This window comes from Phyllostomus discolor, chromosome 9, assembly GCF_004126475.2.
Source record: "Phyllostomus discolor isolate MPI-MPIP mPhyDis1 chromosome 9, mPhyDis1.pri.v3, whole genome shotgun sequence".
NCBI lineage: Eukaryota > Metazoa > Chordata > Mammalia > Chiroptera > Phyllostomidae > Phyllostomus > Phyllostomus discolor.
Genome location: NC_040911.2, coordinates 52,610,232 through 52,629,982, shown reverse-complemented (window position 1 = coordinate 52,629,982; position 19,751 = coordinate 52,610,232). Strand labels below are relative to the sequence as shown.

Genomic DNA, 19,751 nt, shown 5'->3' with positions numbered 1-19,751 from the left:
CCCCTTCTTGCCTGTAAGGTTTCTTTTGAGAAATCAGCTGCTAGTCTTATGGGAACTCCTTTGTAGGTAACTCTCCTTTTCTCTTGCTGCTTTTAAGATTCTCTCATCTTTAATCTTAGGTAACTTGATTATGATGTGTCTTGTGTTCCTCCTTGGGTCCAATTTCTTTGGGACTCTGGGCTTCCTGAGCTTCCTGGAAGTCTATTTCCTTTGTGAGATCAGGGAAGTTTTCCTTCATCATTTGTTCAAATAGGTTTTCAAGTGATTGTTCTTCCTCTTCTCCTTTCGACACCCCCATGATTCAGATGTTGGAGTGCTTAAAGTTGTCCCATAGGCTCCTAAACCTCTCATTTTCTTTGCATTTTTGTTTCTTCATTCTGTTGGGGTCGGATGCTTATTTCTTCCTTTTGTTCCAAATTGTTAATTTGAGTCCCATTTTCTTTCCCTTCACTGTTGGTTCCCTGTATATTTTCCTTTACTTCACTTTGTGTAGCCTTCATTTCTTCCTTCATTTTTGGACAGAGATCAAGCAATTCTGTGAACATCCTGATTACCAGTGTTTTGAACTGTGCATCTAACAGGCTGGCTATTTCTTTGTCTCTTAGTTGTACTTTTTCTGGCGCTTTGATCTGTCCTTTCATTTGAGCCATTTTGTTTTTGTCTCGGTGTGCCTGTTATATAGTGAGGGGCGGAGCCTTAGGTGTTCACCAAGGTGGGGCAACCTTCTTTGCTGCATTGTGATGCTATATGTGGGGATGGTTCTAAGAGGGAAAAGTGCCGCTTGTTCCACTCTATGCCAGTTTTCAGTCCCCTGCTACTGACAATCAAATTGGGCCCTTCTGGTGCTGATTCCCAAGTGGGTGGGTTTGTGTACATTCTAGGACCCTGTGGGTCTTTCCAGTGAACTTTCCTGTGAGGCTGGGAGTTTCTCCTCCTGCCGCCTCAACCCCCACAGGTTTAACCCTCCTCTTTTGTGACCTCCTAAGCATTACCTAAAAGGCAAAATGATGGTTACACAGAAACATCACATTTTTAAAAAGTACTACCCATTATAAATTTTTAAAGTGTGACTGTTATCAAATAAATGCACAAACACGAAGGCTTCTCACAACTGATGTAAAATATCTAGATTTAGAGTAGGACAGTATCAGTGAAACCAACAACTGTTTAAGTTGTAAAAATTGTTTTCACAAATTGTATTTCCAAGCAAGAGAAAAATGAAGTGGGGGGAAAGATTGGGAAGGGTCTAATCAACGAATTAGTATAAATGATCCATGGACATGAACAACAGGGTGGAGGTCGACTGTGGGAATGGGGGAGAGCAGGGAAGAGCAAAGGGGGAAAATAGTTGGAACAGCTATAATAGAATAATAATTTTTAAAAAGAAAGAAAATAAAGTGTAAGAGAAAAGGGATCTGTTTTCTGTCTCCAGCTAGAACAATCACTGGTTCTAAATTGCTACTGGTTTTAGGTCACCTAGGCAGCTTTTTATTCATTCCATAGTCTTTCTGTTCCATCAATATATAAGCCATTGTGATCAACCCCACCCCACCACACGAATGTTCACAATCTGGGATTTTGTTGCACCAAAAGAGAGGATATTAGCTGAGGCTCAGAAATCTTTACCAGGAGACTTACTAGTAATGTTGAAAAGCAGTTAATAATCATGTTCCTCCTGGGTAAAACCAGGTAACCACATCACCTTCTCTATCTCACAACTTGCCAGAGCTCAAGGTGTCACAACAGGAAAGCTTTGCTGTCCTGATCGCACTGGTACCTGCAGAGTGCCCCTCTATGTCAGATTATGGAGCAGTTATCTCCTCTGGCTTACTTACAATAAATGCTATCTTAGAATACATTAACCTCTCCAATGTATTTGCATATAAAGAGTTTTCCCACTCTGGAGAAAAAAATTAAAAAGTAACCTTTCCTTTCAACTTTGGACAATCAGCTAAAGGACAGAAAGAAAAGAGAAGGAATTTATTAGGGGAGAGGAAACTATGTAATGGAAGAGAAAAATCACAAAACAGACTCAAGAGCTTGGAAGTAATTAGAATAAAGCTATACTCTCATTTTTGTATGACATCAAATAAAAAACAAGTTCAGTGAAAATTAACTTTATTTCTGGATATACCACATTCAACTGTATGCCATATTTATTCAGAATATCATAATCAATGAAAAAATAGAACTCTTCTCCCCTGTAAAAATTAAGCACAATACTGTAGGCTAGATACATGATATTTTAGTCAGGTCTTCAGTATTAGCTTCTCAAAACAACAAAAAACCCCTACTGTTTACATATTTATCATATAAAATATATACAAGAATATAATTATAGTGTAGAAAAATGAAGTTACCAAAATATAACTTATACCATTTACTTTAGACAAAATGTATTATAGTTAACTTTTTTCAAGAGCTTCACCAATTAGTCGAATAGCTATACTCTTGCCTTCATCTGTTTGAATAACAAGTGAAGCTTCAAATGTGCCCACCAACTTTGGTTTGAACTGTACCGGCATGTTGATGTAATGCTGGGCTCTGTAAAGAGAAAGGAAAACGTCAGCAGCCTGATGATATGGCAACAAACAAATCACCTGCCACAGTTAAGCACAATGGCTGGCAGAGAGCTCAGTAGGTTTCTTGATGAAAGAACCTAGTCAAGTTATATTCAACCTAAATTTATTTCTCATTTCTTTAATGTTATTATTTAATGCAAAACTTGCACAAAGGAGAGAAAAATCTAAAATCTGATTCAAAAGTACTCTATGTATTCCTGGAAATCAGGAGAGGAAATCAAGAGGAAATCAGAATTCTGACCTATTGTATATGAAGATTTATATTCTATCTGCAAAAGCAGGTGCCTGTCTACCTAACAAAGAAAACAAGAACTCTTTACATATCCTGACCTTCAATTGGGAAGAATATAAATTGACTTGTCACATGCCCATCAGTAACAGGACTGTATATATTTTTTTGCTCCAAAGCTCACATAAAAACTTTATCAAAAATCTCCTTGAAGACTTATTTTCAGATGACATCAAGGCAGATGATATCAGGTAATGAGTGTCCTATGTTTAAAAATAGTATGTTGGCAGGTTCGTTTTTGTTCATAAAATCAGGTCCCAAGAACCTTAAAAATACATTTATTTTCATGGTGAATGAGACTACATATACTTTATCATAGCCGGTGTAATGTTATCTACACTCAGTCTTAATTGTTTTTCAGTGAAAACTTACAGCTTTTAGACTTCCCTCAGTGGGGAGAACTTCATTCCCTTAGTCTCACCTCAGAGCTATACGTTTTAAAGTTCAGCAATCAGAACTAATAATAAGCTTTTGTTTCCAATGGCAAATTAAGGTAATAGTTTAAGTATTTCAAAGCACTTTTCTTGAATATAACTGATTAACACAGACAAAAAAATCATATATATATATATATATATATATACTCTCTCACACACACACACACACACACACACACACACACATATATATATATATGTATGTCTGTCTATATTTAAAGTCTGGGTTATTTTTTCCAAATGTATTAATACCTTATTTTCTCAAAGCTATGTATTTTTTTTAAAAAGTGGTACCCAGTCCATGGCATTGACAAACTACAATTTTTCATATTAGCATTTTAATACTCAGAATAATGTACTATTTGTCAACTTTAGAGGATGTATAATTTATGAATTACTAAAAGTAATGAAATTACCCAAAATAAATTTCTGAAAGATCCCATTATTAACAAATTTCAATATGGAATACAGTTCTATATTCAACTAAGAAAGTGTTTTTAATCTCTCTTCTCTTTCTATACAAATACACACACACACACAAAGGTAATAGTAAAGTATGCTGAACACAATGGAGAGGTCTAGTTCAAAACCTTTTGCTAGGAAATGACTAATTTTACAGCAAAGGCACACAAAAGTAAAAACACATTAGGAAAGCAGAGAGGCAGTCATGGAAGTGCACTCTAAACCACTTGGTTCAGTACATGTCCCGTCTACATATAAAGGGCTTATCAGAATCTACAAATTAAATAAACCATAATTTTTCTCTTTTAATTTAAAAGGAACTCCGGCTGGTATAGCTCAGTACATTGAGTACTGGCCTGCAAAACAAAGGGTCACTGGTTCAATTCCCAGTCAGGGCACATGCCTGGGTTGCAGACCAGGTCCCCAGTAGAGGGAGTGTGAGAAGCAACCACACACTGATGTTTCTTGCTCTCTCTTTCGTTCTCCTTTCCCCTCTCTCTAAAAATAAATAAATAAAATCTTTTTCTTAAGGAACACTTTTTGTAGAAAAAGCTAGTACATTAGCATAGTGAAAACACTATCATTATCAAAGAAATTTTTAAAAAGTAACAAATTGCTTGGTGCCTGTGCATGGGTGATAAGTAATGACAGATCATGATAGTGTTGTTCCCTGGCTGTGACTTTGTGAGAACTGCCCTTCCCTTTCAAATGACATGGCAGGGTCTGTCAGCTCAGAAGCTGCAGCTGACCAGGACCTGCAGTACACTGTGTGCATGGAGACCTGGGCATGCAAGAGGGGAAATACAATAGTTTGACTCCTCATCAGAGATTAGACTTGAATAAGACAGGTGATGCTTTTGAGGTCTAAGTGGGAACATGAACAAACTCTTTTTAAAAAGACATGTGAAGAGGATGATCACCTAGAATCCAAAAAAAAAAAAAACAAAACAAAACAAAAAAACAAAAAACCCCTTTCCAAGAAACTTAATGTTTTCTTCACCTTTCTTCTTTATAATCTATCATTAAATGGGTTAAACATCCCTATATACATTCATGCTCATCTACCTCCGCATTAGGCAAGACTTCTGAAACTTCTGGAACAAAACTCCTGCCTATTTATGTTGCAATCAGTTTATATCTCATAAGTCAGTTTACTTCATTTGGTTAAATAGATCACAGAGTTAGTGCTTTACACAAAAGATTTTCTTATTCTTATCAAATTTATACTGAGTTGCTGCTATGAGAGTTGCTGCTGGAATTTGTAACATTACATATTTATCCCAAGGTCCATATGACAGTTAATATGAATGAAAAGTTTCTGGAAACTCGTTGTGCTCAGAACAATAAGTAGCTGCCACTAATAAACCAATAAAGTGTAAAATTATCTTATTTATCTTCAAAACATAGAAATTTAAAAATGTTTTAAACTGATATGTTCAAAGAGTATAAAGCAGACAAAATTTATCTTGTGATGCTATTTTAAATGCTAGCTTATGTAAATTTTGCTGTAATTAAAAATATTTTCTCATGTTTCTTAAGTTTTTTTAGATGCTATTAACATGATCTAGGCTGCAAAGAAAAGCAGTGTTCTTATTTATGACATTTTAAAATTTTCGAGCACTGGAACAGTAAGTCAACAAGTTCAATGCTATAAAACTGTCTACTTTTAAATGGTGAGCAATGAACACATTTTATATTTCAAAACTGGTTTTTAGAAAATAATTTAAAGCTAAGCAAAATGCCATCTCATTTATAAAAACTGAATTTATCATTAAAAATTTTTCATCATGTTTGTAATACTTAAGTCAGGATGAACAGGAAAAGGAGGAGGAAGAGCAGTGGTGGCTATTGCTGCTGCTATTAAGACAACTACTAAATCTAGAAAAAAATATCATTACTAGTTTGTTAGAAAATATAGATGACAAAAAATAAATGAAAATAATTTGACATCTTAATTGCCAAAATTATACTTGATTTGAGGTAATGTCAAAATTATAATACCTCAGTGACAACTACTGTACACGGCAGAAGGATTGCCAGTCCCAATTCCCCTTATATCCTTTTTCATTCAATTCGCCTTTTTCCTATACTCCATATTGGAAATAGACTGCTGCCGGGAACACTTATAATGGAACAGGTTTACTTTCTTTTTCTGTAAAGGGTCAAGAAGATAACTAATTTGGCTTATAAATTTCAGCTGAAACAGAATTTTTAAAAATCTGTGAATAATAATATGCAAAATATATAACATCAATAGAGAATTTGAAACCACTATGTATGCAGTGATTAAAGCTGGAAAATAAATGTTAACTCCAGGCAAGTTTTGATATTATATTTGATAATATAGAGAATAGTGACATAAAGCTAAATAATTCAACACTTATTTTAAGTGATTCCTTATCAAAACTATAGATGAGCTAAATGCTCATCTTCTGTTTTTTTTTAAAAAAATTGTACTAGGCTATTCAGGGGAATAAAAAGACAAAGAACTACAAGATTTTTTGGAACCTTTTAAAGCTTTTTTTAAATCATTTTTTTAATGTAAGAGCTCCCTGAGACAAAAATGTCAAGTCCTTCCAGGAAGTTCTGCCATGTGCATGCTAGTTTACACAGAAGTATTCCACTCAAAGGGGGTTAATAACAGGAATGTGAATCAGGTGGAGAGTAAAAGGGAAGCAGAATTAATAATGAAGTTACAATAAAGTTCAAATTCAGAGAGATCATTTATTCAGCATCCATTTGTACTCGGTTATAAAAAGTTACAATTGGTAATTTAAATAATCTATTTTTATTTTATTAAAAACTGTATTATTTAATCACTTTTATGTTATTCTATTACAGTTCTTTTTAAATAAACTAATTGCTTCTGCAGTTATGCCACTATGTATTTAACAGTACTGACCTATTTTAATACATCAGTATAACATCACTGGTCTCAAATCAATCAAGACAAACAAACCTTCACTAACTGGACGGGTCCACAGACTTCTGGGAGAGCAGAGAAGATAGAAAACTCGGGTTTAGTAGTTTTTAAAAATTTAGGCCTTTCTCTTTTATGTAGTTATCAAAGGGATTAAATAGGAAAGCAATGAAAGGAATTTATGAGGTTGTATTAAAATCTCTGAAGTCAGTCTTGATGGATCCTGCCAGTAAGGACAACTTAAAAGAAGAGCTTTATTAATAACTCAGAAGATACCATTATCTACTGAGTGCTTCCTATGACTGGGCACCAACACACATCTCTATGTACTGATAACAATTACCTGCTGCCAGAAGCATTATCATCTCCATTTTACCAGTTAGGAAACTCAGATTAAGTCTATGATAATTTCTAGATTGTTGAACTTGCAGTTTGCCTCCAAGTCAGTCTCCTTGGGAGGCAAAGAAAGTGCTTAACTCCCAAGTACATAAATAACATGTTACGTAGTACCCAGGATGGGGAAAGGGTGGTGTAAGAGGGGAAAAGAATGAAAAGGTAAGAGGTAGAGAGAATAGGCCTCCCCCTTTTCAGTATCTAGATATATGGGTAAGCTCCTATAGAACAGTACTGCTGGTCTAAGTAACTCTGTAAAGATGGTCCTAGAATCTTTGCTGAGTGGTCTGAGTTTTCACAGAATATAACATATTTTTGGAATAGTCTCGTAATGCTAAAAGGAAAAGATCTTGTAATTAAATGGTTTAATTAAAGATAAAATTACTCTTCAGTATTAAGCCCAATAAAACTTAAATAACAGGGACAGACAAGTTTGAGATTTCAACTTAAATGTACATCATATGGGAAAATAAAATTAGCATGACAATAGGAAATGAAGCCCTGATTTAGAATAATATATAGGGTATTTGAATAATGACAACTGAAAAATACTATAATGAAAGTTTTCCCAATTAATCTGGAAAAACTAATTTTTGTCCAAATTAGTGAAAATCTAAATCCCTGATTCTCACTCAGCATAGTAAAAAATAATATTTTCAAGCAGAAATTATTCTATAGTTAATCACAAGATAATTAAGATTCTATGTATTTTTGTGGCTGATACAATATTGGGTAACAGGAATCATATGTTAAGTGCAAAATACTGTGTGAAGTTTGAGTTGCTGCACTGTAAAGTACCCTAGTGGTCAGTCACGAAATGTTTTCCCTGCAGTCTCCTTATCTCTTTTCCTATTTAAGAAGTCACATGTGTTTACTGCTTTATGGTGTTGGTTATGAAGATGAGGAGATGCAACAGAGGGAGACCTCACAAGTCCTAACTCCCAAGTGATATTCTGATGTCCTGAAAACAAATTTCTGTACTAGTAATGAGACCATTTTGATTTACGATAAACTTACCTCAAAGAATATTTTGAATGTTTGACGTAGAAAGGTTCTCTGGGACTTAAAAACTTCAGCTGCAATTTAATATGAAGCACTTAGTGAAATTATGCAAGTTAGATATTTGAACATACACTTATAAATTTATAAATTTAGGTATAGCCACAAAATTGGGTAAGGAAATAAATAAATGCTCATAAAAACACATAAAAGGAAATTTTAATATGTATTTACTCTATCTTTGATTAGAGTAAATGTTATCCAGAAATATGTTAGTCTGATGTTACAGAATAAAAAGTTAAAAAATGAAAAATATGAAAGGAAACAAGTGCTAAATACTTTTGATTTTCAAATAAAGGGTCATGAACTTTCCATGAATTTCATTTCAAATATATTAAAGCATTTTAAAAATTAACATAAACTTCTAATTACCAGGAAAATATTTATAAAACAGTTGAATATATGTATTTTTCTAAAACCCACAGTAGTATTTACAACTTACCAAGTGTGTAATAAAAGAATTATTTCGCAAATTGACTTTTAATGTCCTTGATTCCCCAACTCTAGTCGGTAAAAACCAATACACATCTTCTGGGGCATAAACTCCACGGTGGGTCAAGTCAAGCTGTCTGCTTTGGGAAAAGGTTTAAAAGTCATCTATTTAAAATCCAAATGTAATTTAAATTATTTAAATACATCAAATTAGGAAGTAGTGCTTTTGTTTTTCCCTACAACTCAATTAAAAAATAGTTTTGTAATGGCTATTTAACTAAGTCATGTAAAGGTAAAATGCTGACAGCAGGAATACTCTTACAGAGGTGCTTGCTGGTTTATCTGCTATGTAAGACAGCAGTAGCACAACCATGGCCCCTCTTTTTTACTAAAGTCTGGCTCTCCACTCACTTCAAACCAAAAAGTGGTCCTTTCACCTTAGTCTATTTCACTGACTCCTCACAGCACAGTCCACTGATAATCTTCATTTTTATAGCAGCACAGGTTACTCTGACAGTAACACAAGCTCTGGCCTCTCGGCACCATTTGATGGTAATGACCACTTCCTCTTGCCTTGGCTTCCAGATTTCTCTGGCCACTTGTCAGTTTGTGCAGGCTCATGCCTACACCCTCACCTCCAATGCTTCTGTCCCACAAGGCTTGGCCCAGGACATCCCTACCTGCTCACATGACACTTTCCTTAGACAATCCCATCTCCGATGATCCAGTGACCTCACACCTATGTGACCTCCAGATTTGTTTCTCAACTTAGATTGAGCTTCTGGGAAACACATCCAACCACATCATAATTATCTCCTTATGGCTCCTCAATCATTATCCTCCACTTGTATTTCCTGTTTAGAGGAATGGTATCTGGGAGCTGACCTTGAACCACTTCTTTCTCAGTGAGCCCCTTTATCCAATCCACCACTGAGTCCTTCAAATTTCCTTCCTATATACTTTAAAAGTGTCCGTTTTTCATTACCTTTCTTGATACTCTCTTATCCTAGACTGCTTAAAAATACCCTCTGATTAGTTTCATAGTACGTACTCTTGCCTCATCCTAATCAGTCCATACTAGAGCCAGAAGGATTTTTCTGTAAATACTAGAATCTGATCATGCCATTCAATGGTTTCTAGAAGCTTTCCAGATAAACCTGACATGAGACCCTACATGGTCTGCACTCTACCCACTTCCCTTTCCAGCCTTGCCTCATACAACTCTCCTTTCCTTCCTCTGTGTTCTAGGCCTGACTGTTTTTAGTTCCTTGAGAGCCAACAATCCCCACCACTCTGGTTGTTTACACAGTCCTCTTCACCTAGGTCATTTTCATTCACTCTCAACTTAAAGGTCCCATTTTAGGGAGGTTCTTCCCAGATATATTTCCCCATGTTTCCCATTTATTTTCTTTCAGTCCTTTCTGCAGGTTGCAATCAAGCCTGTTAGTGTGATTATTTGTGATGTGGCTCCTCCTCCAGAAGGGAAGTCTGTGGAGGCCACAGCTGGGGCAGTTTTGCTCACTGTCTTATCTTTACTACCCAGAATGCAAAGAGCACTCAGCAAGCATGAGATGAGCAAATGAGTAAATAACATAGAGAGTGTGATAAGAACACACATTCTGTTCTTTGAAGGATTCTAAATCCTTACAAAGTGCATATTACTCCTATTAGAAATAAATTACTACATTTATATTTAATTCAGTAGGTATTTAATGTATTCTTATAAGCATCTTCCTCCAGAACTGGCTTAAACCTAAACATTAGTTAATTAAGGATTATTAGAAACATTTTCATTAGGTAAAAATACTTGAATATTACCATTAAATGTGTAAGCTACTGGTATAAAATATACATTCTTAAAAGTTTTGAAGAACCTACTTTCATAAAATTCTTAAAATATTTTTGGGAATGTAAAATGGTTACAACCACTTTAAGAAAACTATTGGGCAATTTATTTTAAACACATGCTTGTCATATGAACCAGCAGTTCTATTCTTACATAATTCTATCCTTCTCCAAATAAAAAAAATATGTCCACAAAAATATACATACAATAATGCTCACAGTGCCTTCATTCATAATGGTGCCAAATTAAAAGGAAAATGAATAAATAATGATGTGTTCATATAATAGAATACTAAACAATAAAATGGATCAAACTACAGTTATACTCAATGACATGAATAAATCCCCCCAAGGTGTATGTTAAGGGAAAGAAGCCTGATAGAAAGAGTGCATAGGTCATCTGTGGTAATAGATTAGAACAGAACAAACCTTGGAGTGAGGGTTGAATAAAAAGGGACATAAAGAACTTTCCAGCCCCTGGCTGGTGTAGCTCAGTGGATTGAGCGTGGGCTGCAAACCAAAGTGTCGCAGGTTCGATTCCCAGTCAGGGCACATGCCTGGGTTCCAGGCTATGACCTCCAGCAACCATACATTGATGTTTCTCTCTCTCTCTTTCTCCCTCCCTTCCCTCTCTAAAATAAATAAATAAAATCTTAAAAAAAAAAAAAAAAAAAAAAAACTTTCCAGGGGAAGATAAACAGTCTCTATCTTGATTCGAGTGGCAGTAATACATGTAAACTCCTAGGCAAAGACACTGAGCATTTTACCAAATGTAATTGTACCTTAACAAACTACTGGAAAAAAATTTATAAAAATGCCAAAACAACATACCCAGGTATGACAGCAGAAGCTTCTGATACGGCTTGTCTTCGGGACTTAACTAAATTATCTATTTTAATAAGAGTATTTGTAGAAAGGCATGAATTTTCAGGCTCATTTTCTGCTTTGACACTCTATATAAAAAGAAATTATACAGTGGAGAAATAAATAATCTAGGAAAATATATGGGCATTTAACTTTTTGAATTCTACTTATATCCTTCACAATTTTTTAAAATAAGACTTAAGATTTTTAAATTCCCTAAATCACAAGCCCTATACTTTTCACTGTTCATAATTTCTGACACACACACACACACACACACAAACAGAGTATCAAGTCAAACAGATTTCATAAAGCCAAACCCAGACCTCTAACATACCAATCAATAAAGATAAATGAGATAATTAACATAGGGCTATACAGCATAATTAATAAAATTAGAATAATCCAAGAAAAATATTCTGCATTTTCAGACCAGTTTTTCATGTCAGTTTCACTTAGTTTTTAATATACACACACAATAATATATATAAATTTAGTGTAATACTCACTTGTCCGGAGAGTTGAAATCTCAAGGTATGTTTCATGTGAGGCTCTTTAAGGGGGTGACATTCAACATCCCAAAACTGGGCATAGTCCCCTTTATCTCTGGGCAAAAATGTGATGGAGACCTTCAAAACAATACATCCAGTAGAGAAGTTTAGACACTGAAACTTACAGACATGTAGTTAGATTACCAACTTAAAATGTTGGTATGAAAAGTTAAAATATTTTTGCATTGGTTAGTTTTGTCACTAGTTAAAAAAGAATTTGAGCAATTTATTTTTAGTGGGATGTTACTATACCAGATCCAAAATACATTTTTCTTTAAGGCTTTATGTAAAATATTCCTAAAAATGTAAATTTTTTAAGTTAAAAATTCTATGTGTGTCCTAGGTGAATGCTGTACCTGTCGGGCCAGTCACATACATTCCCACCTCATTCTGCAACAGCAGTGTCAGTACATGGGTGTCCCCAATGAACTATGAGGAGCAACCCTGCCATCAACCTTGTGTCCCAGCCCCTCCCTTCTTCCCATGCCCTTAATCTCCTAGTCTCAAAGCCTTAACAGAACAAAAATGGGTAGAGAAAGCCTTCCCCTAGCATATTAGGGAAACAGGACAAGGGCTGCCCAGTGTGCCCAAGCAGAGTTGATCACACCTGCCCACCCAGCCTAAGGCTGAAGCCAGAGGGAGAGAGGAAGGGTACCCCTGGGTTCTGCCCAGGTGGCAGGGGTTGGAGGTGCAGGTGAGGAGAGGCCTTGCTGCCTGGCCTTGGCACCTATCCTGCCCTCTGCAGTATTTATTGCTAAGATATTGTCCAGAAGTGGCTGGCACTGGGCCAGGCCCTGGTTGTTATTGCTGCACATAGTGTATGTTGTGATATGTAAGGTTCTCTTTATTTTGTGTATAATCAATAAACACCTTTTAAAGAGAAAAAAATTCTAGAGCTCTCAAGTATAAGATCTAAATCTGGAAGGTTCAACTCCAGACACAATCCAGTCTCACTGCAATGCTTATGGAACCCTCTGCTGGCCAAGCAGTAAAGGACTAAGGCCTAGCACATAGCCACTAATTGGAAAAGACTGAAAGGAACAGAAAACGTGAAGGAAACATAGGTACGTAACAAGAGGTAGAAAAGACAAGCACCACTATGCTACATATTAGCAGCCTTTCTTATAATTAACTTGAGGATATCAGTCAGAACCAGTTATCCAGACCATACAGTTCAAAGTTATAGATATGAACTGTATGCACATAATCTGCAAAAAGCTCAATAATGAGAAAGTTGCAATACTTAAAAAGAGTATTTCATAAAATTTACCAGAGTTAAGAACGAACTTTATCAAAGTCAATGTTAAAAATACTGACTACCAGTTAGGGTGACAATCAGTATTTGAGTCTGGACTTAATTTAAAACACTGAAGTGACCTAATTTCTGTCACTACAGAAGGTAAGAAACAATGTAGCCAGCAGCAAGCCTGAAAGCACAGAGACAAAGGTGGAATACAGATCAGGGAGATAAGATCATCAAGATTAGGGTGCTAAACTGTTATAAGATGATATGGACACTGAGAAGACTAAGGAAGAAAACAACCATGTCCTAAATGGTGAAAATATACAAATTATTGGGAACTACTAGGGGCAGTACCATGTATTAGACAAACTCCACTTACACCTCCTTCCAACACCAAAAAATAAAGAGGAGAGAAAATCTAATATTACTGCATATCACACAGCAGAAACAAAACAAGAACATCATTAGTTTATTTAATCCCACATCAAACTGACTAATGTTTCAAAAAATTATTGTACACATTTTCAAGAATTAGGTTGTAAATAACATTTCATTCCTTCCTTCTGGAACACTATTATATGCATCAATAATTGTGCTATTTGGTAATATTTCCCTAAATGGTTCCAGAATGATGTGTCTTGTTGCCTCCACCCTCCTTAAATTAAGAAACCAGACCTAGAATTCATTGGACAAATGCAGTTTGACAAGAGGGTAAGCATTGCTTTGGGTCAAGATACGCAGTATGAACACAACAAAAATCACAAAGGTTACACTTCTATGTTAAGCATTATGTGAAAAGAAATTTCTGGGAGACAATCTAGTCCTGCAGCATCATTTGTCTTTATAGCTTTGGTAAAATATAATTCATATACCATACAATCCACCCATTTCAACTGGTTTTTAGTATACCTCCAGAATTGTGCTATCACCACAGAACTACTGTCTAGATTAGCACTATTTGAATTATGTTCAAAGTACTAGCAGCCTGCAGCCATATGAAATGCTTACATCAGAACGTAAATCAATCATATCACTAAGCATGGTATTTTGTTTTACTATTTAGAGAACAAGGCTTTCTGCTGCAGAAAGCAGTCCACTGACTTGTGCTGGGCCTCTTCTCCTGTGGCAGCCTGGCTGTGAGCAGCACTGGTCCAAGGGAGACAAACTGCTCTCGAGGAAACAAATGAGACACATCCAATCAATACCAGAGGGCTATAGAAACAATGTTAAAACACACCTTTTGGATTCCATGGCTTTCCATTATACCAGAAATAGGAGAACATCTGAATGCTGCATAGGTAGCTCTAAAAACATCTCCACTTTCATCAACTCCCTAAAACGTAATCATTTAAACAGTCAAATGAAAAAATATGAAAGTAAATAGAATAATTCTGAGTGACATTACTATCTTTATGGTTATTAAGGACATGCAAATTCACTGTGCAGTGGACAAGAACTCAATGCCTACCCCAGAGTGGAAGCTCTAAAGTGCTATTAGACCCAGCTCATACAAAGCCTCATACTGACTCTCCTCCCTGCATCAGCCACTCCTCTCTGGCTATAGTGATCTTTAGAATGCTGTTCATAATGTCAAAACACTGCCTTTTCCACAAAGACCCTGAAGACTCTGCTGAAAGTGTATTTTAACATCATATGCAATACTAGTTTTTTCTTTTCAGTATCTTTTACACACATTTTTTTTTAAATGTTATGGCTCAGCCCGGGCTGGTGCGGCTCTGGATTGAGCGCTGGACTGGAAACCAAAGGGTTGCCAGTTTGATTGCCAGTCAGGGCACATGCCTGGGTTGGGGGCTGGGTCTCCAGTAGGAGGCACTCAAGTGGCAACCACATACTGATGTTTCTCTTCTTCTCTTTCTCCCTCCCTTCCCCTCTTTAAAAATAAATAAATAAAATCTTTAAAAAAATATTATGGCTCAAAACTCTTACCATCATACAAAATACATACCAAAAAGGCCAGTGTTCTAAACAACAGACATTACAACACACTCAATTTAAGCAGTGCCCATTGGCAGAGACTACTTGTAGTACACAGTAGGCTACACTCAGTGGCAAAGAACATTCAATTCTGTCTCCTGCACTAGCTTCCACTGGTGGAAAACATACAATAGTACTCAGAACATGGGAGAGAAAAATGTGCGTGTACATGCACATACCAATGTTCTATTCTATAATAATATTTTTATATATTTTTCAAAATTAAGTTATTTCAACAGATATAAATCAGGGCTGTAGGAGATAGCATTAAATGGAACAACTATATATTTTCACATATATCCTCTAATCTGACTCTCTTAAAACTACCTTGTGAAAAAGATTTGTCAGGTATTAGCCTGACCTCTAGAGAAAATCAAGTAAATAAATTAGTGAAACAAAAAGCCAATAATCTCAACCTATATTCATAATTCAATTTTTAAAATGGCCTGCCTAAAGGTTAAACATTAAGACAAAACACACTTGCAGCAATTATTACTGACCTTGACATAAGGTGGAGCTAAAGATGACAGATACCACTTCACTTCTGTGTTACCATGATTCTCAAGCTCCAGATAATTTTCTAAAAGAAACATATGTGTAACAACTCAAATTCTTGGAAAATAAGTAAATAAGCAGATTACTGTGATAATGTGATTACTTCACCATAAAGAAAAAAATACAATCATTAGATCCCTAGAGGAATCCAACAGGAACTACAGTATTTTCTGACAACAAAATCACATTTGACAGGATCTTATTTTGGATTTAATTCAGGTGTAACACAAAGCTACTGAAAGGCTTAATTTTAAGCAAGGGAACAATAAGGTGACTTACATTTTAAAGAAATGACTGGCTACTGTGGAGAAAAGAGACTGCAAGTGGGTCAGAGTAAAAGAAGGAGCCCTTGTAAGACGTCACTGTAGTATTTCAACTGAGGGATGATGCATGAGATAGCCTACATCAGGTTTGAATAGTAGCAATGGGAGGAAAAGCAGTGGGCAGATAGGGGACTCATTCTGAAAACAAACTGCAAAGGACTAGCTAACAGACTGGATAAGAAGAAGGAGGAAGGGGAAAAAAGCAACATCCAGAAATTTGGCTCAACAAAATGGGCAGACAGTGATGCAGCTTACTGAAAGACATGGGGAAGGCTGAAGAAGAAGCAGGTTTCATGGATATAAAACAAGAGTTCCATTTTTGTGAGATGCCCACATGCAGAAACTGAGCAGGTACCTGTGTGTACATCTGGGGTAGAGGTACAACAGAGAAAAGAAAGGGGACACAGGTCCAGGAAGAAGAGGAGTCAGCAGCAGAACCTGAGGAGTACACAGAGCAGGGAGGGAAAAACTAGCGATCTACTGAGCAAGTATGCCAAGGAGGAAGGAGTAGTCGACAGTGCTGAGAAGTCAAATCAACAAAGATGTGAAAGAGACTGCAGATTTGGCAAAGTGGAGCTTTTTAGACCAGGACAGGAATTGGTTCAGGGTACAGTGGTGGCAGCATCTAAACAGCCTGAAGAACAGAAAGTAGGAAGCATAATCATTTCACTAGGAAGGGGTGCTGAGGTAGCAGACAGCTGCAGCAAGGCCAAGGAGGGTGCTTCTTAAGTAGGTGAAAGTAGAGTTTATGGTGTACTAGTGGAAATGTATTAATCAGCAAACAGAGAAATGATACAGGAGGGAGAAAGAACTCAGGACGTCCCTGAGAAGGCAGAAATAGATGGGCCTGGATTCCAAGCAAAAGAGGTCATTTGTGATGGAAACAGTAGACTTTTGTTTAGCCTAATGGCTTCTATTTTCAATGATGTCTGAGGCTAAGTCAAGAACTGAAAAGAGAGCAGGAATAGGGGAGGACAAGGGAAGTAGGAGCTTTAAAAGGGAGCTATTAAATGTTAGAGATGGGTAAAGGACACATACTAAGGAGTACTGGGAGACAGCCTAGTGTTGATCTGTTGAGCTTCAGTCGGCATGGCTGTAGTTTTCTCCAGCAATGCTCTGCTGCTAAGATGGAGACATGGAGGAGGCAGACAACTGATTCTAAGAAGAGTTGAGACTTTGCCAGACAGGAATGTAGAGGAAGAGGGGCACAAGGCAGTTAAATGAAACATGAAGCAATAATTACAAAGATATACCACAAAATTCAAGGAGAGTTATTAGAGAAGTGGGATGTGAGTGGAATTGATCGAGAATGAAAAGGTAGTGGGGTCAGTAGCCTGGATATCTGCATGAGGTCAGAGAACTTCTGTAATTCCTAGAGTAAGCTGGAAAGAGAGGAGGGTGATGGTCAGAAGGTGACAGGCTTGAAACTGTGAGTGAAAATATGGTATAGCTATTGGCGATAACCAAATTTAAGAAAGGACCATGAAAGTAGGAAACTAAGCTTGAGTGAAAGACAAAATCAAGAAAGAGGCCAGAAGCTAGAGGGCCAAATGATAGGTAGTCCCAAATTCTTTCCAATAGGTCCCACCTACAATCTTAGTCCTTTAGACTGAGCTGGGTGCAGGGTTGGCAGGGGAGGGGGAGAGGGGGAGGTGGGGGAAATGAGACATGTACACATGCTAACTCTCAAAGTCACATCAGTGACAGAGCCAGGCTCTACTCACTTTCCTCTCTTCTTCAGCTACTAACTAGCTAGTCAAAGATCTAGTGAGAGTTGGGAAAGGATGGTTGTGACCAAATAAAATGTAAGACTCCTGGAATACATAAATTTGTTAAATGCCTAAAATTTAAAATTTACTATTTTTAAGCTCCCCTAAATCCATCTGATCATTGAAATGTTTGCCAATAACCACTTGATATTGTTCCGAAGTAAGGGGGTAAAATTTTGTACCCATCACCAACATGGTCAACTAAGAAAAGAGTATTACACTCAATATGTCAGTAGACATTTGAATTAAATAATCTTGTCATATTGTACCTGAAGTTTCACCAGGTTCTGTTGTAGGAAAAGTAACAGTCTTATTTCTTATCTCAACTTTTGTAGAAGGTGGTTTTGTCAGTGGTTTTACCAGATGACTAATTAAAGGCTCAGTTACTGAAGGAATTCCAAATGAGGTGGAGGCCAAGCGATTGAAAAGTTCTTCTTGAGTCAATTCTTCTCGAATTTGAACTTTAACAATTTTCTAAAATGAGCCAAATAAAGGGATAAGACACAAATATAGCTATAGTTTTTAAAGAAACAATTTCTATTTTTAAGTCATGGTAGAGAAGAGAAATACAACAAACACACTGATGAATTTAGAAATTAAAGTTTATTCAGATCTCAAAGTAAATCTCTGACTTTATCCCCTGTCCCCAAACTCCCCTTTTTTTAAGGCAAATTTTGCAAATTAATAATGAATTTTAGGCCCCACTCTCCATTCCTGCCTCTACCCAGGAGAATCATTCAGATCACTAATGGAAAATCGCTACCAAATGCTCTATTTAAATAAGTCTAGTTGGGATGAAAGAGCAGACACTTTCATTTGATTTCTGAAATGTAAATGCTAGTAAGTTTTACAACACTTAAGATATAAGAGAAATGTTGATAAAAAATCTTTAAAAAGTACCTTCTGTCCATTGTCACAGTGTATATAGATCAAACCACTCCATGGGAACACTGAATGTTTTGTGGATAAGGAGGAATTAGGACTCACAAGAATTTGTAGCTTACTCCTTAAAACAAAGAATTTAATAATGTAAAACAAGAATATCCTAAACTTTAATAGTAATAACTACAAGAGTTATACTGTCCTATCAATAACCGACTATTTCCTTATTGCTCAGAAAGAACAGATAATGGAGGTGAGATCTCATACACATTTTATATCAACTTCAAATCAGTGGCTAACAAAAGGTTAAGTAACACAAACCCATAAATCTAAGGGCAAACTCCTATGAAAACAGACCACACCATAGAAATACCATTTAAAAAGCAATTTGAAATTAAAATTTCTAGAGCAAAAGACCAATACCACAAAAGCTGAGATGCTTAATAAAAAATAATGCTATCATAGTACAAAGAAAACATGATAGGTAGGAAGAAAAGTGGAAGAAAAGGGAGAAGATCAAAAAAAGGAATGAAAAAAAATGTTTCTTTTTTTCCCAGTTGTTACACTTTCTGTGTTTATTGTTCTCTTCAAGAGCAATGAGATGTCAAAGAAGACTTTTAAATACCAGCAATGTAGTTAGGATTTGCAACTTAAAAATAATCCCCAGTCACAAAAGCTATTACACATGTCACAAATGGCAGAGAAAGATTACTTTCCACTCTTAATAGCTAAACACATGGGACAACAGAAAAAGTTTTTTGTGAACAACCTGTCCTATCATTTTCCTAAATTTTCAAACATTAATTAGCAAATGTTTCATTGATCACTTTGGTCCTAAGAATGTTTCTCTGGAGTGTCCCTCAGGTCTTAGTTGAATAAACTCCTAAAATGCATACTCCATCATTTTGCAAAAGTAAATAAATTTCATGTTCTTGTTCTGCCAAGAATGTTGCTATTCCTAAAAATGAAGCAACTTTCAGATGTGAATATTCTGTGCCAACCCAGATACAGTTTCTAAAAAGCTGCAGAGCTGTGGCTTTACCTCCTATCAATAATTAAGCTGCATATAGAGAGCAGATGATTATCAACATTAGGACCTCAAAGACTTCCTTCTATCTTAGAATCTCCTTTACAGAAAATGGCAAGCTAG

General features: G+C 36.1%; 1 protein-coding gene across 4 annotated transcripts in view; it reads right to left on the bottom strand.

Annotated features, from left to right (window-relative positions):
- Positions 1 to 2,093: 2,093 nt before the first annotated feature.
- CEP192 (centrosomal protein 192) overlaps positions 2,094 to 19,751 on the bottom strand; it is a 137,907-nt gene continuing 120,249 nt past the window's right edge. For 3 of the 4 annotated variants that reach the window (XM_036009352.1, XM_036009351.1, XM_036009353.1), the window contains exons 37-45: positions 18,620 to 18,725; positions 17,989 to 18,193; positions 15,573 to 15,652; positions 14,315 to 14,410; positions 11,793 to 11,912; positions 11,251 to 11,372; positions 8,585 to 8,714; positions 8,101 to 8,159; positions 2,094 to 2,544 (exon numbers count right to left, since the gene is read on the bottom strand). In XM_036009352.1, the coding sequence (XP_035865245.1) occupies positions 2,406 to 2,544; positions 8,101 to 8,159; positions 8,585 to 8,714; positions 11,251 to 11,372; positions 11,793 to 11,912; positions 14,315 to 14,410; positions 15,573 to 15,652; positions 17,989 to 18,193; positions 18,620 to 18,725 (1,057 nt within the window). In that variant the 3' untranslated portion in view covers positions 2,094 to 2,405. The remainder of the gene's footprint in view (positions 2,545 to 8,100; positions 8,160 to 8,584; positions 8,715 to 11,250; positions 11,373 to 11,792; positions 11,913 to 14,314; positions 14,411 to 15,572; positions 15,653 to 17,988; positions 18,194 to 18,619; positions 18,726 to 19,751) is intronic. The other variant, XM_028523803.2, reaches the window with a different exon arrangement.